The sequence below is a fragment of the Rutidosis leptorrhynchoides genome, chromosome 1 (assembly GCF_046630445.1).
Source record: "Rutidosis leptorrhynchoides isolate AG116_Rl617_1_P2 chromosome 1, CSIRO_AGI_Rlap_v1, whole genome shotgun sequence".
NCBI classification, from domain to species: Eukaryota; Viridiplantae; Streptophyta; class Magnoliopsida; order Asterales; family Asteraceae; genus Rutidosis; species Rutidosis leptorrhynchoides.
In genome coordinates, this window is record NC_092333.1 from 634498430 (window position 1) to 634516898 (window position 18469).

Consider the following 18469-nt stretch of genomic DNA (forward strand, 5'->3'; position numbering starts at 1 on the left):
ATTCACGGTTAATTTCACTAGTTGTCATATAAAGCTCTAAAAAGATGATGTCATCATTAAGATAATTATCATTTAATTTTTATAATGATGATGTCATAATTTTATATTAATTTAATTAAAAAAATAATACGAAATCTTTTATAAAAGGAAATAATAATCTCTCATAAATTATAAAATCTTCTATACAACACCCAAATTTTAAAACATATTGTAAAACTTTTATATAATAATTGTATTTTAACTTTTTAAAAAAATTTAAAAAGCATTTATTATTACTAATAATAATTATTAAAAATATAAATACTCAACTTTGAGCGAATTTTATTATTATTATTATTTACTTTTAATATAATTATTATAATTATAATTATAATTATTATATTATTAATATTCAAAATTCAAATATGGAATCTTTTTACTGGATTAATTACATTACATATGTATGTGAAAATACATGTCTCTATACATTTGTAAAAACAACGACGAATTTCTTAGTCAAACGGATCATTAAAATAAATGACTTTAACATTTACATTCAATTAATACCTAAAACATGTTATTAAATTATTTCGTTTAAAAAACTCGTAATTTCACAGGTCATTTTACTAGTCTAATAATAAATAAATAGTGACATGAAAAATAAAAAAGATACTACGTACAAAATAATGAAATGTGACGTGGAAAACACCATAAATGTGCCATATGCCATATATTTAATATTTAATTAATACAGTATATACATACAGTATATAATTTAATACGGAGTAACAAAGAAATCGCAACGGATAGCCACATCTCGTTTAGTCGCAGATCTCCAACATGGCACCCATTTCCACCGTTGGATTATCCCCGCCGTCTCCAAACGCATCGCACCCAAAATCAAACCAAAACTACACGCGCGCACATATATATACCTCATCATCTCTTTCGTTTTCATCACAGTTTCAAATTAACATTCACAATCTACTTCAAAAACCTTCAATATCTCTTCACGCAAATTCAAATTTCGGTCAAATGGAGTCAGGCAAGGCAACCAAGGGCGCCGGAGGAAGGAAAGGTGCCGGTGAACGTAAGAAGGCAGTTACGAAATCCGTTAAGGCTGGACTTCAGTTTCCCGTTGGTAGAATCGCTAGGTTTTTGAAGAAAGGACGTTATGCTCAACGAACTGGTTCTGGTGCTCCGATTTACCTTGCTGCCGTACTTGAATACCTAGCTGCTGAGGTATAATTTCCAGATCTACCGTAATTTAATTTAATTTAATTTCATCCTCTTTTTTAATGATTCGTTGAAATTAGCAGCAGTTTTGTATTATTGTAATTGTGAATTTCGAATGCAGGTATTGGAATTGGCTGGAAATGCAGCAAGAGATAACAAGAAGACAAGAATAAACCCTAGACATGTGCAATTGGCTGTGAGAAATGATGATGAATTGGGGAAATTGCTTGCCGGTGTTACGATTGCGTCTGGTGGTGTGTTGCCTAATATCAACCCTGTGCTTTTGCCAAAGAAATCTGCTGTCACTGAGGAGAAGGCTACCAAGACTCCTAAATCTCCAAAGGCTACCAAGACTCCTAAATCTCCAAAGAAGGCTTAATTGTTAATGCTTTATATTTGTGATAGCTAGGTTTGTTCATTAGAATGGTTTGGCAGTTAGTAAAAAATGTAATAGAACAACTTGATATGTTGTTTAATTTCTAATTTCTATATAAACGAATCTATTTTGTTAGCACTTTTTTCTCCTTTTCTTTTCCTTTTACTGTTTATGAATCAATTTAAAATATTTTTAGCAATTATAAGTAAACATTGTTGCTTAACGGTTTATAATGGAATTAGAATTATATCAACAGGGTACTTTCTGCCTAAATTTCATTTCAGTGTAGTCTAAATGGAAATCTATTTGGGCTTGTTGGGTATTCCGTATTGGTTTACTAGTTGGACCAAAAAATGTTAGTGTTTTAGTTTAAATGAGGTAATTGTGTAACGCCCAATTAAAATATGATGTATTATTTTACTGGAGTACTTGTTTTTTAGTTGATGTTTAGCTAAGCTACCAAGTTTATGATGAAGATGTAAGTTTTAACTAAATGGTAATTTTGTATGTATTAATTAAAAGTGTTGGCCTATGAAGTTGGCTATTTTAATAAGTTGATTGATCAATCCTAGATTATCATATAAAGGCTAATCAAGGATTGATTGCAATGAGGGGTACAATGGATGTCGATTAGGATTTTGAGACCTTATTGTCATATTTCGTTAAGTGCTAAACGATCAACAACCATGTCCCGGTCTTCGTAAATTACCTTAACCAATAAAGATCAAGTCTCGGGTAAACTCACGAGAGAGATCAATATGGCTAGGACAATTCTTCCAGAATCAACAACCTTAAATGAGAGGCTAAGTTCCCTATTTATAGGTTTGAGACCTATGCGGAAGTAAGATGTGCGCGCACTTAGGCATTCCGCACAAGTACTGCGAGAAGCCTACGCACTCTTTAATATTCTGCATAGTCTCACCGCGTATGTTCACATTTACCGCGGTTTATTATCTTGCATCAATTGTCTTTAAGTAGCTTTTCGCACTTCAAATATACATATACATGCGTATGTATATGATCACTGATGATATTAAGTAGATAACTTGAATGTTATTAGTAGAGGTGTTATGCAATATATATAAGTTGACTAATTTGATGTAATTATCATTATCAATAAGTATATTAGCCAACATGAAGAAATAGTAACTTGAGTTACATAATGATGATGTCATCTTTTTTTTATCATTTAGTCCAATTTTTTTTTCTTTTATCTTTTTTACGAAACTTTAATTTGTCGGCTCTAATTTTTCGGCCCTACGAAGTGGGCCAACCGGCCACTTCCTAGTTATTAAGCCACTCCCTATCGTAACTAAACTATTCATCCTCTTAACCTTCCACATCAGCGCTACATCAACACCAATATCCTATAAGTAACTCATAACTAAACACTCCCTATCATGGCTAAAACAATACTCCTCTTAATATACAACGTACAAGCAACAAAGCATTAAGTCCAACAATAAAAAGCACTGGGACCCGCAATTCCTATAACTCTTCCGTTAAATCTATGGTGAAAGCGGGTAACTCACGCGGGTAACTAAGTGGTGCCTATGGTTAGTTACGGGTAATGAGCGGATAATGGGCGGGTAACTAACCATAGGGGGTGGTCTTAACATATTATCTATTAGACAAAATTTGTCTTATAAGCGATGAACATTACTATTTATATTTTTACTTTTCACAAAATTAACCCCCCAACTTTCATTAAAATACAAATCAAACCCCCCACTTTATACCTATATTCTAAATTCTAAATTATTATTTATCTCATTACTAAAATCAAAAATACTGAATAATAACATCCATCATGCTTTACCGACTTGTATGCTGCGCTCAAACAGTTGGACCCACATGGATCACTACTGTGCTACAGTAAATTTTTTTTGGTCTCCAACGATAAAAGAAGCAAGTTTCGTAAAAGAACCAACCTTCAATGTTACCAAAAGATGTCGAAAAAAATTCTTTTTTTACAAAAAAAGCAACTAACTTTTTTTTCCTTTTCCTTTTTTCTTTTCTTCCTCAACAATAAAAGAGGCAACTTTCATAAAAGGAACAACCCTTCAATGCTACCAAAAGATGTCGAAAAACATTCTTTTTTACAAAATAGATCAACTAACTTTTTAAAAAAAAAAAGAAAAAAAGAAAAACCCGAACGCTAAAAGAAGCAACTTTCACAAAAGGAACAACCCTTCAATGTTAGATGTTGAAAAAAATTCTTTTTTTATAAAATAGATCAAGGTTTTTATTTTTTTTAACTCGCATTCAAAACGGAACCCCTGACGCGAAGCGAGGACTCCACAACTAGTTTAAAAAAATAGTGTGATTAGAAGTGGCCTAGTAAGAAGAACAATATGAATTACGGATCTTGTTGTGTGTTGCTTAAAAGTGTGAATTTGAAGCTACATGTAAGTGTAGTGTGATTATATCATGAAATAGGAAGAAATCGAGAAAAAGGAATCGGGGGCGTTTTGACAACCGTACACAAATTCTCAAGGTGATGTTACTGATCTCCGAGTTGATGTACTTGTTGGAACTCTTTTGCCTATTTATCCAATTTCTTATAAATGGCTTGTATTTCGCCGGGTTATCTTGCCCGTGAATGGAGCGGGGCTACTCGTACTCTTCTGGTAAATAGTTAGCCATCTGCAATAGTCAAATGATGTAGGTTATGTTCTAAAATAATGAGACTTGTAATAACATTTAGAAATGAAAAATGCTTATATTTAAAAAAAAAAAAAAAAATTAATAAAGAGAGCTTTAAAAATGGCATTTTTCATATCCCTGTTATCGTCAATGGCCCAACCAAATAGGCATCTTCAGAGATGCAGATGGTGATGGTATGCATTCATTATTTTACAATTTATTTTTGAATAACGCATATTTTTTCATATTTATTACTGTTAACACCTTTGCGCTCTTTTCGCAGAGATTCCTCTCGCAAATCTTATGCGCGAGAAAGATATTAGAGGATTCACTTCATATCGTCGCTCACTAGAAGATGGTGACCAAGACACTGACATTGAAGAACCATTGATAAATGCCAATATCATTCCTGATAGCCATGAAAAAGGCAAATGCAAAAGCACCACAACTAATCCAGCAACAACATCAAAGAAACGCGCTAAACGCGCTACCCGTGAAGAGTCTGAAGAAGGTATGCGAATTATCTACTCATGCTTTATTGCATTTTCTTCGCATTCGTACTGCGTTTACTTAATAATATTTTTATCAAATATTTTTGTGCAGAGCCTATCGATCTCACCAAAAGTTCACAAGAGGGTCCACAGTTCAACATATCCCAAGAAATTCCTGACGATGTTTTTGGTAAAAACTTTGCCCCAGCGAGTCCAATTACATCCATGAAGTTTAATCATCTCCGCGAACATATTGATATTGAGCGAGAGATAGCCGCATACCAGATTAAACAACTTGGACACGAAGTCCCTGAAGATATTCTTGCTGAGCTACAGAAAGTTGATGATGAAACCATGGAAAGCGTTAGAGTGCAGAATTTATATTCTGCAGTATGTTTCTTAGTTGACGATGTTCGCCGCTGAGACAGCTTAGTTACTGAACTTGAAAGTCAAACTAATGCCGCAGAATCTCAACCGCAGCTTCCAACCGCAGATGATCAATTTAAGCAGCTTGTTACTTACCTTCCTGATCGTCGGCGAGGGAAAAACCCTACACGAGGTGTAGGTAAAACCCTAGGTGAGGGGCTTCAGGACGTACCTCATAAATTGTGGAAGATCATTAAATCGTTATGATCTTATTCCTTAGAGGATTGTTGAATGTGATAGTTAAATCTTTATCACATGTTGTGTGTCCGTAAAGGATATTGTAATTTTCATCCCGTAGAGGATGTTATGAATGAATGAGGTTAGAGTTATATTTATAGTGAAACCATAACCTTAAAAGCCCCTTAATTCATTCTAGATCCTTCCCAAATAATAGCCATAAATAAAGAAATTATTGTTAGGAAAGGATCACAGTTAATTAAGGATAAGATTGCTTCTTGTGCACCAAGTAAAGCTGTGTGCACCCCATTGGTCGTCTGGTTTACCCCTTCTAATTGCCTGGGTGCACCCCGTCTGGGGCACGACGCACTCCTTTCTGGGCGCACTCCATTCTGGGTGCACCCTCGTCTGTGCGCACCTTATCTGGGCGCACCATTGTCTGGGCGCACCCCAGGGTTAGTGCAGGACTTTAATTAATAAGTGTGTGCAAGCACATGATACGCATGAGCGTCCAATGCGGAAATAGGCGTATCATCAAGTCCCACAAGTTCGGTATGATAGATAGAAAAGATATCATATCGAACTTCTTCATATGTCACTGCACGTAACCCAAAAGAGCAGTAACATCAAATCGTTAGTCACCATACAATGGCGTTATCTTTAATGCAGTAAAGTGTAGCGTGATCTTCGTGCCAAGCTGTCACACAACACGTAATATGGCCATGCACACATTGTGATGTGGAGAATCATTGTGCGCATCTTATGTGCCAACCATACATGCGTAATACACGTTTTATTCGCAATAGTGATGCGTAATGAGTATTTCATGCGCTATGTGATAACATGTAATGCGGTTGAACATCACGAAGACTGAATTCATGTTAAGTGCAGTGAATTCGGGTTTAAGGACTCTACGAATTTAACTCTCCAGTCCGGATACCATGAATAACCCTAATCTAGATGATGATCTAGAGAGGGTGGTTAAATAAGTCCACCATCGTTGGCTTGACCGTAACGATGACCGATGGTATTCGTAAGGTTTATGTTCGAAGAACAAACCTGTTACCGTATATGTGTTTTCTGGATGCAATCGGTAATCGAGTAATACAGAAAATGTTATCGTAGTTTATAATCGTAGTTCAGGTATTAGTCGGTCTTCGAGTATCCCAAAATAGATCTTCACTGTGTGCGCAAAACAAGATGCTAGATGCGCTTTACCGAAAAGACAGTATACTAGTATAGTATACTACCACTCCCCCAGTTCGGTATGACATAGTAAAACATGTCGTGTCGAACTATTGCAAGAATGACCATGAGTATTACGCGATCATGGACTTATAAAGAATATCCATGAGCATTAAGCGATCATGAATTTACAAGAAACTGCCATGCGTCCATGGACTTAGTAGTGATCGACCATGAGCATCACGCAACCATGGACTGATGAAGAGCGCCATGGGCAATACCTGACCGTGGACTTAGTGAAGAGTGGTCCATAGCACACAGCCATGGTCTACTCATAAATCGTACTCTCGTAAAGTGAGGCTTTCTTGATGTAACACCGGCCATTTTTTTTATAACACAGCGGAAGTCTTAGTTAATACAACACCACATTAATTACATTAGTACAAAAGCTTAAGTTTAACTTTCACAAATGGTGTTACTTTATTACAAACACGGTTACAAATGTCCACATCAGAGTTGCTAGTCAAACATGTCTTCTACATCAAGTTCCGATCCCATCAACAGTACCTAAACCTGCAGGGGGAGGAATGTGGGGGATTAGCGCACCGCTAAGTGAATGGAATCTATCTACAGATTAAGCTTAAGCAATCCCTCATACGACAGTCAACTAACATGCTTACAACCATCAAGCATACAAACAACGACAATATGAGGCTCGGCGGCTTGTACGGGCACACGACTCCTAGCCGATCGAACTAGAGTCTACCGATAGTCCTTCCTACCAAGTCTCTGCATAACTATCCAAACGCAACACATGCGTTCTTCTATGCTATACTAACAGACTGTAGGACTTGGACTCAACCTCCCTTGGAATGGTTGACCTCACACGAACTTCAACTGCCCTCGGCATGGTTGAAAGCCCCCAACCACCCTAGGCATGGCTGGTGTCAAACACAGTGCACATATACAATATATATAGATCACATAGCATGCAACTATCTATCTAGCATGGCAATCACTACACTACACAAGGTAATCAGAGTAATCTACAGTAGCATGATTTGCTACTTAAACTCTATCCGAAGATAGACCCACTCACCAATTACCAGCAACGACTCAGATTCTAACTACTGAGCTTTTTCTTTATCCTTTTCACTTGAGAATAAACATAACCAAGTCAGTAATCATGTCTTGATATAATCCCAGCAACAAGACAATAACATCAATATATAAACACTTAAACACTTAACCACCTGACCAGTCAACCGTATGAGTGACACTCACCCGCACGTTTGAGGAACCTTAACTGTGCGGTTGACACCTCACTCGTACGTTTAGTCCTTGGCCAAATATCTAATTAGACAACAGTAGATCCGTACGGTTGACTACACGAGTGACATATGACTCGTACGAGTCACATCTCAACCGTACGATCCAACTTTCAAATATACTAGTTCAAGTAGTCACTCACTCGTGCGGTTCACCATGTGGTTGACCGCCTCAACCGTACGAGTGAAGGCTCACTCGTGCGAGTGAAGACTCACTTATGCGAGTGACAAGGAACATCAATAACAACATGTAATAACATTTTCCCACCTATATTCATCATATATTCAATCATTCATAAGCCTATATCAAGAATTCAACCCATAATAACATATTAACGCATGCACACTAGACACACACGCTAATATCTCTATTTCTGACCCAAATTGATGTTAAAGCAGAGGGGTACGAAATAGCTATATTTTTATTGCGAAATACTATTAAATATGATACAATTTTACAAGTTATTTATTTATTTATAAAATTTCGAAATTAAATAAAATGACGATAAATAAAATTGCGATAATTAAAAAGTACGATAATTAAAAGTGAAATAAATAAAATGACAGTAAATAAAAGTGCGACGAGATATAAAATAAAGGAATTATGTGTAATGACCCGTCCTAATCCACCTGGACGAAATCATTAGTATCTGGTCCCATTGCGATGATCGACTTCAAGTAATGTCCTTAAAATGAGCAAATGCACAGCGGAAGACTTAATTCGTACCTGAGAATAAACATGCTTAAAAGTGTCAACCAAAAGGTTGGTGAGTTCATAGGTTTATCATAACAATCATTTCAATATCTTAATAGACCACAAGATTTCATAATCATAAACATTTCAATAAAAATATTCTAAGTTGTTGAGCACTTGGTAACCATACTTAACTATTAATCAACGTCGCATATTCCCTTTATTATGAAATCTCACTACACTGTACCAAGTGTAGCCTACAAAACGAAGTACTGTGCAACCGTTGAATACTGGTCGTCCAGTCCGGTTGGGGTTGTCAGGCCCGATAGATCTATCAACAGGATTCGCGTTTACAATACCCATGTAAATAGTAGTTACCAAGCTACAGGGAAATATGCCAGTGGTACAACTCAACGTAGAATATATTTTTAAGTACTTGTGTCTATTTTGTAAACATTTATAAAAGCAGCGCATGTATTCTCAGCCCAAAAATATATATTGCAAAAGCAATTAAAAAGGGAGCAAATGAAACTTACAATACTGTATTTCGTAGCGATTATGCATATGACGGCACTAAATAAGTGCAGGGTTGACCTCGAATTCACGAACCTATATCATTTATATATATATATATATATATATTAACACATAATCACATAATTCCTTCTATATAATATTTATGTATGTTAAGTGTTGTAGCTATATAAATATATATACTTTATTTATGTTTTATGTCTTCAGTTATATTTTATATATGTTTATTTTATAAAATAATCAATATTCATACATATAGTTATATTAAAATATATATATATATTTATTTGTAATTGGTATTATATCAAAAATAAATAATTTGTTAAAAAACAATACTATTAATAATAATAATGATAATGATTCTTGTAACAACAATAATAATAATAATAATAATAATAATAATAATAATAATAATAATAATAATAATAATAATAATAATAAGTAAACTACCTCAAAGAAATAGTCCTTAAGAAAAATGCCCAAATCCGGGTTTGAACCCGCGACGTCCCGCTAACCTGATAACATCCTTAACCATTACTCCACCCATTCATTTCCGATTAAATCCAGATTAATATTTATGTAACCCCTTACTAATCTAACTTTTCGGTCCAACAAAAATGCTATTCCTCGGCCCAATATTACAGAATCATAACAGCCCAATTTGCCTCATTCGACCCTATAACAAATGAATGTGATACGGCCCAAGAACTAGATTTCGGCCCAACAGACCCACTCTTAAGACAGCCATTATAAAAAAATATTTGCAGGCTCTTAGTTTTGAACCCACGACCTTCTGTTTAACACCCACACTCCAAACCATCTGCACCATTCTATGTTTCTGTTTAATATTTCGACCCATACCCATATAACCCGTTTTTCTCACAACTTGGCCAAATCTTTCAGCTCAAAATGAAGACTTTCGGCCCAACATCTAAAAACAATACGATTCAGTTTAGGATCCGTAAAAAAAAAATCAATCGGCTGTATGGGAATTATTTTATACAGCCTTTTTATCTTTCTTTTTTTTTTCCATCATGGCATCCATTATCAATCATCATCATTATTCTCCATATTCAATTACTATCATTATCATCTTAATACATCATCATGCATCATATAAAAAAATTATCCAAACGTCATTTTATCAAAATGGGTCGGCCACTAGCTCCCATTAAAAGATCATTGTGTATGTAATAATTTAGGATCCAAAGAAATGTATACTCCATTGGGACCCCCTTTTTCGTTTGACAGGAAAACCAATAAGCATTATAAATTACTATATTCATTGACATCTTTCATTTCATCACCCTTGCAAAAGTGAACATAAGTGAAGCAAGATGCAGCGATTTATTTGGCCAATCGTGGTGGTTTGTTCGATGGCAACAGTAGGCAAAACAGGAAAAATAACGTGGTGTTGGTGATGACAATTGTTATGGTGGATGGTTGTGGTGATTATCGACGGATGTTCTTGGGTTTTGATTTGCGGTTGTAAGATAGCAGAAACAATTAATCCATAGCAACCGCAGATAAATGTTTGGTGATGATATAATTCGAGACAACAGGCACAACACAAGTTGTAGTTTGATGTTTTGAGATTATTTTTGAAGGTAGCTGTTTTAAGATGGATTTCATCATAGGATTTGGTGTTGGTTGCAGGTGGTTTACGAGGATATGGTCTCGGTGGTGTAGTCGAGTAATAAGAGTTGATAAAAAATGGTGATAGGTTTGTAAATCACAAAACAGAAAAGTATAGATAATGGTTTTGGTGTTGTGTTATTTACAACATAAATAGAAATAGATTAGTTATGGTGTTTGATTGGTGTTTGGTTTGATTAAAACGGGAATGAAACGCATAAGAGTTTTGGTGATGGTTTGTTATGATGGTGGAGCTGAATGGTGTTGGAGGATGATGAGGTGAAGAAGTGGTGGTCGAAGGATGATGATAATGATGGTTTCGTTCATCAAACAATAAGGTGGTTTTGTGTGAATGTATAAAAAAATCCATCGTGTATATGTATATATATGTCTAGCAATTAGGATGATAAGTATAATATTACATTTAAATAATTAAAATGTGATCCAGCTGTAAAGATTCCTATAACATGATAGTGGAAAAGGATGTGTACCAGAATGATATAGTAAACAGAAAAATTCAATATCCTAAATAGTGTAGCAGCCGGATCATTTGATATTTTCTACCGACGGTTCTAATTAGGTGTGATATCGTGCTCCGTTGATAATTTGTGGCGGATAAAAGTACTCGGAAAATATCAAATTTTTACATTAATATTCTTTAATTATTTTAGTCATTATGATAAAATAATCAGTCATTAACTGTTTAAAAATTATTAAATAAAAATTAAATTAATTATTAGCTCCCAATCCCAAGTACAAAATACCAAATTTTGAAACTAATAAGATAGATTCTAATTATATTTTTAACAAAGCTATAATTCATATAACTTATTTTCGGATCACCCTTTATTTTTAAAATCATATAAATTCATATTTAACTTGTTTAATATCAATCGAATGACATTTGAGTGTTATCTTCGTTTACTAAATAGATTCAAAATCACAAAATATATATTTAACATACTTTATTTATATGTAGATATGTTTTAAATAATCATAATATCATATTTTTATTTAATAACAACAACATATACTATTTAAAAATTATATTTTCAATTATTATATTTATATATACACACAAATCTACTTACCATTAATGGTTCGTGAAAATGGTCGAAGGTCAATTGAATATATGAAACAGTTCACATTTTTTTTTTTTGAGACTCAACCTATCAGACTTCTCTTATTGTGTCAAGAATATTAAATCGTATCAAGAGTTTGGTTTAAAATTGGTCGGAATTTTCCGGGTCGTGACAGTACCCACCCGTTAAAGAAATTTCGTCCCGAAATTTGATCGAGGTCGTCATGGCTAACAATAAGAATGTTTTTCATGACGAATATGAATAGTGTTTTATCATTTTCAATTAATATGGATAAAACGATTCGATCATGCGAAGTACGAGTGAAGCTATCACAAAAGAGTGAAATGAAGTGAAATAGAGGTTCGTTCTAACTTTTGACGTAGTCATGGTGGATTTTCGGAATTCAAGGAATTTAAAGAAATCTTTTATTCAGAAGGAAAATGAAATAGCACGATTTATTAGCAAACTGTTGGAATTACGGAAGGACAGAAATATCAAGGAAATATGTCCGTGATATGCTTAGTAATTAAGTAGAATGAAAGAGTTATATAACATGACTCATGATGGTGGTATGATCTACTGTGAACCATCATCACGTTTCATTAGAAACTCAGCATGACTTACTATAATATAATCACGTTGGCCAAGTGTCATTATATTATACTAATTCATGCTTCAATTCCCAACACTTCTCCACAATCTATTCGTAATTCATACTTAGAATTTTACAGAAGTTTTCAATATAATGGGATACTGAAAACACGAAGAGATAGATAATTTCGGACAGGAATATTTAGGAAAATATCCTCGAAAATATCGAAGATATTTATGATAATATTTTGGAATTTCTAAGTTCGAAGGTTGATGAAGAAAAATTTTCCGCAAGATTTTAACATGACTTCGGAGCAAGATATTCTCTAAAGATTTCATCGGATCCAGAATTACCTGGATTCTTGAATATAGAGTTTGGTCCTTGTATTTGTTCTTGGTCTCCTTCATCGTTAGCTCAATCCATTTTTCAATATCAAATTTTCTATCGAGCGTTCCCAACGCTCCATTCTTTATCATCAAACTCTTGGCCAATAAGACCATCTACAGTTTTTTTTTTTTTTTTTTTTTTGCTGCTTCATCAGCATTTTCAAAATTAACGGATCTGGGTCATCGGTTATCAAACCGAGGTGGTTTCAGGAGAATTGTGTTTTTAGATGATTAAACGCTGATGGTAGTATGGTGGAATATGAAAGGTTCTCCGGTAACAATGACGAAAGGCAAACTTACATATCAAAGTTATAATAAGACTTATTCGAATGAAAGGTAGAAGTTGCTCTGCTGGAGCTGTGACAAAATTGACTAATTTGAAAGTGATTACCAATTTATTTTGGGTAATAATAACACTAAAGAAATTAGCACAGCTATGTGTTAAACGTTTACTCAGTTTCCGAGAGTTTTTCAGATGCATAACTATATGCATCAATCTTTTCTTCCGTAGATTAAGTGCGGCTGGTTCATCCTCTCGATCGAGGTGTTTTCAAGTATCATGAAAGATTTGAACGCAGATGGTATTTATTAAGATACAAATGAGATTGAAGATGAAATCAAGTGGCAAACTTGAAGAATTGTTTAGTTTCATATGTTATAATCGATATTTTAATTCATTTTAATTGTCCAAAGCTAGTAGTCCAATAGTCCAATAGTTCATATATAGTTTAATATATAACATTCGAATTAATTAATACGTATCGTGACCCGTGTACCGGTCTCAGTATTGATCACAACTCAAAATATATATATATTTTGGAATCAACCTCAACCCTGTATAGCTAACTCCGTCATTTGCATATAGAGTGTCTATGGTTATTCCAAGATAGATATATAGATGGGTCAATATGATATGTCGAAACCTTGTATACGTGTCCCGTTATTTAAAGTGCGTAAAATAAATACAGAAATTAAATAACGATAAATTAAATTGCTAGAATGTAAAGTGAGAGAATGTAAATTGCGATAAATAAAATGTAACCAGTTAGCTAGGAACAGTTAGCTAGGAACAGTTAGCGTGGATTCTTAACAAAATTCTTCTCATAATTAAATTGTTTGTTTCTAACAAATTTTATTTTTGTCCAATGTTTTCTTCATTATGCCACTTGTTGGATTCTGATAGGTCAAAATCTAATTATGAAATTGAATGAATATGGTTATTCTGCGGTAAACAGATACGTATATCGATGATTGCAGGTAGGATAGTAAATGACTGTTGATTCAGATTCGAAGAATGTACAAAATAACTTATTAATGTGAAATCTAAATATTCCTCGGGTATTACCTACCCGTTAAAATATTTTCACCATTAACAGTTTGTACAGAAGAATTTTAATTATAATCTTTATGAAAATATACATACATATGTATTTTCTTCAGATGTAATCATGGATTTAATGAGTCAATCAGATATTAAACTCATTTGATTTACCGTTAGAACTAGAATACATAATCTCTAAAACATTAGAGATTACATAATCGTCATGTAGAATGAAGATAATCGATGTAGAACGATATGTAGAACGAAGATAAAGTAGATAGAACGATTCGTAGAACGATTATTAGGCTCGAGGTACAGAATGAGATGTTGAGGCATGTGATGTTGAAACTTAGGTTGTTGGTGGTACTGATGTTGATGTTGGTGGTACTGTTGGTGCCGGTGATGCTGCTGAAGTTGGTAAGTTTTGCACCATATTCTCCAAAGCCACTACTCGAGCGCAAAGCTTGTTGACTTATTACTCCGGGATGATTGTCGGTAGGAACGAGTGAATGAATAAGGTTTAGAGTTACAGATAGAAGATAATCGTGACGAGTTACCCTGGAGATGAGGCTAAAAAGGGTGTTTCGGATAGGTTCACCGGTAAGTGCTTCAGGTGCTTCGCCGAGGGTGCAGGTTGGTGGGTGAAAAGGATCGCCTTCTTCTTGTCTCCATTAGTTAAGTCGACTACGAACCCATTAGATGAATTGGGGATGGCTGATTGGTGGACTCATTCTGGTGACACTGCTTTCGGAGGTTAGGTGAATATCCATGTCGGAATAGCTGTCGAAATAACTATCGGAATAGCTATCGGAATCTGAGGGACTCGAACTGGTTGAGGGATTCCTCTCGTACGCTCAGATGAAGGATTTTCGATATGAAATAGATTATAGGATGTAGATTAGTACCCTGCAATACATAATTTACATATGCATATATAATACTAAAATCCCATAAGTTACGGAGGAATCTACAGAAAATATCAGGAAAAGTTTACATAACAGATACACTAAGATATGAATTAGCGGATACGTTAAGATACGAATGTTGTCTATACACTATTCATGCAATCATTGTAGTAAGATGTGTATAGACTAAGAATGATAAGAAGGTACTTTCCTAAGGGTGATAAGCAGATGATTTCCGATAAAAATGATAAGCAAAACTTTTGACATGCTGACACGGTCGAAGTCCAGACTCACTAATGCATCCTAACGACTACCAGTTAGACACACTAATGCAAGACCTGGTTCGCTAAGACCATCGCTCTGATACCACCTGTAATGACCCGTCCTAATCCACCTGGACGAAATCATTAGTATCTGGTCCCATTGCGATGATCGACTTCAAGTAATGTCCTTAAAATGAGCAAATGCACAGCGGAAGACTTAATTCGTACCTGAGAATAAACATGCTTAAAAGTGTCAACCAAAAGGTTGGTGAGTTCATAGGTTTATCATAACAATCATTTCAATATCTTAATAGACCACAAGATTTCATAATCATAAACATTTCAATAAAAATATTCTAAGTTGTTGAGCACTTGGTAACCATACTTAACTATTAATCAACGTCGCATATTCCCTTTATTATGAAATCTCACTACACTGTACCAAGTGTAGCCTACAAAACGAAGTACTGTGCAACCGTTGAATACTGGTCGTCCAGTCCGGTTGGGGTTGTCAGGCCCGATAGATCTATCAACAGGATTCGCGTTTACAATACCCATGTAAATAGTAGTTACCAAGCTACAGGGAAATATGCCAGTGGTACAACTCAACGTAGAATATATTTTTAAGTACTTGTGTCTATTTTGTAAACATTTATAAAAGAAGCGCATGCATTCTCAGCCCAAAAATATATATTGCAAAAGCAATTAAAAAGGGAGCAAATGAAACTCACAATACTGTATTTCGTAGCGATTATGCATATGACGGCACTAAATAAGTGCAGGGTTGACCTCGAATTCACGAACCTATATCATTTATATATATATATATATATATATATATATATATATATATATATATATATATATTAACACATAATCACATAATTCCTTCTATATAATATTTATGTATGTTAAGTGTTGTAGCTATATAAATATATATACTTTATTTATGTTTTATGTCTTCAGTTATATTTTATATATGTTTATTTTATAAAATAATCAATATTCATACATATAGTTATATTAAAATATATATATATATTTATTTGTAATTGGTATTATATCAAAAATAAATATTTTGTTAAAAAACAATACTATTAATAATAATAATGATAATGATTCTTGTAACAACAACAATAATAATAATAATAATAATAATAATAATAATAATAATAATAATAATAATAATAATAATAATAATAATAATAATAATAAGTAAACTACCTCAAAGAAATAGTCCTTAAGAAAAATGCCCAAATCCGGGTTTGAACCCGCGACGTCCCGCTAACCTGATAACATCCTTAACCATTACTCCACCCATTCATTTCCGATTAAATCCAGATTAATATTTATGTAACCCCTTACTAATCTAACTTTTCGGTCCAACAAAAATGCTATTCCTCGGCCCAATATTACAGAATCATAACAGCCCAATTTGCCTCATTCGGCCCTATAACAAATGAATGTGATACGGCCCAAGAACTAGATTTCGGCCCAACAGACCCACTCTTAAGATAGCCGTTATAAAAAAATATTTGCAGGCTCTTAGTTTTGAACCCACGACCTTCTGTTTAACACCCACACTCCAAACCATCTGCACCATTCTATGTTTCTGTTTAATATTTCGACCCATACCCATATAACCCGTTTTTCTCACAACTTGGCCAAATCTTTCAGCTCAAAATGAAGACTTTCGGCCCAACATCTAAAAACAATACGATTCAGTTTAGGATCCGTAAAAAAAAAATCAATCGGCTGTATGGGAATTATTTTATACAGCCTTTTTATCTTTTTTTTTTTTCTTCCATCATGGCATCCATTATCAATCATCATCATTATTCTCCATATTCAATTACTATCATTATCATCTTAATACATCATCATGCATCATATAAAAAAATTATCCAAACGTCATTTTATCAAAATGGGTCGGCCACTAGCTCCCATTAAAAGATCATTGTGTATGTAATAATTTAGGATCCAAAGAAATGTATACTCCATTGGGACCCCCTTTTTCGTTTGACAGGAAAACCAATAAGCATTATAAATTACTATATTCATTGACATCTTTCATTTCATCACCCTTGCAAAAGTGAACATAAGTGAAGCAAGATGCAGCGATTTATTTGGCCAATCGTGGTGGTTTGTTCGATGGCAACAGTAGGCAAAACAGGAAAAATAACGTGGTGTTGGTGATGACAATTGTTATGGTGGATGGTTGTGGTGATTATCGACGGATGTTCTTGGGTTTTTGATTTGCGGTTGTAAGATAGCAGAAACAATTAATCCATAGCAACCGCAGATAAATGTTTGGTGATGATATAATTCGAGACAACAGCTACAACACAAGTTGTAGTTTGATGTTTTGAGATTATTTTTGAAGGTAGCTGTTTTAAGATGGATTTCATCATAGGATTTGGTGTTGGTTGCAGGTGGTTTACGAGGATATGGTCTCGGTGGTGTAGTCGAGTAATAAGAGTTGATAAAAAATGGTGATAGGTTTGTAAATCACAAAACAGAAAAGTATAGATAATGGTTTTGGTGTTGTGTTATTTACAACATAAATAGAAATAGATTAGTTATGGTGTTTGATTGGTGTTTGGTTTGATTAAAACGGGAATGAAACGCATAAGAGTTTTGGTGATGGTTTGTTATGATGGTGGAGCTGAATGGTGTTGGAGGATGATGAGGTGAAGAAGTGGTGGTCGAAGGATGATGATAATGATGGTTTCGTTCATCAAACAATAAGGTGGTTTTGTGTGAATGTATAAAAAAATCCATCGTGTATATGTATATATATGTCTAGCAATTAGGATGATAAGTATAATATTACATTTAAATAATTAAAATGTGATCCAGCTGTAAAGATTCCTATAACATGATAGTGGAAAAGGATGTGTACCAGAATGATATAGTAAACAGAAAAATTCAATATCCTAAATAGTGTAGCAGCCGGATCATTTGATATTTTCTACCGACGGTTCTAATTAGGTGTGATATCGTGCTCCGTTGATAATTTGTGGCGGATAAAAGTACTCGGAAAATATCAAATTTTTACATTAATATTCTTTAATTATTTTAGTCATTATGATAAAATAATCAGTCATTAACTGTTTAAAAATTATTAAATAAAAATTAAATTAATTATTAGCTCCCAATCCCAAGTACAAAATACCAAATTTTGAAACTAATCAGATAGATTCTAATTATATT

At 34.0% G+C, this 18469-nt stretch overlaps 1 protein-coding gene across 1 annotated transcript; it reads left to right on the top strand.

The window, feature by feature from the left end:
• The first annotated feature begins 923 nt into the window (after positions 1 to 923).
• Positions 924 to 1729, top strand: LOC139885667 (histone H2A.1-like). The gene is made up of 2 exons (XM_071869413.1): positions 924 to 1221; positions 1337 to 1729. Exons 1-2 carry the CDS (start codon positions 1015 to 1017, stop codon positions 1592 to 1594), a joined length of 465 nt encoding a protein of 154 aa, XP_071725514.1. The 5' UTR covers positions 924 to 1014; the 3' UTR covers positions 1595 to 1729.
• The last annotated feature ends 16740 nt before the right edge of the window (positions 1730 to 18469 follow it).

Coding starts and splice junctions, on each gene's coding strand:
- LOC139885667 (XM_071869413.1), top strand. CDS start 1,015: ATGGAGTCAGGCAAGGCAACCAAGGGCGCCGGAGGAAGGAAAGGTGCC. Junction 1,222..1,336: donor TTGAATACCTAGCTGCTGAG/GTATAATTTCCA, acceptor TTTCGAATGCAG/GTATTGGAATTGGCTGGAAA.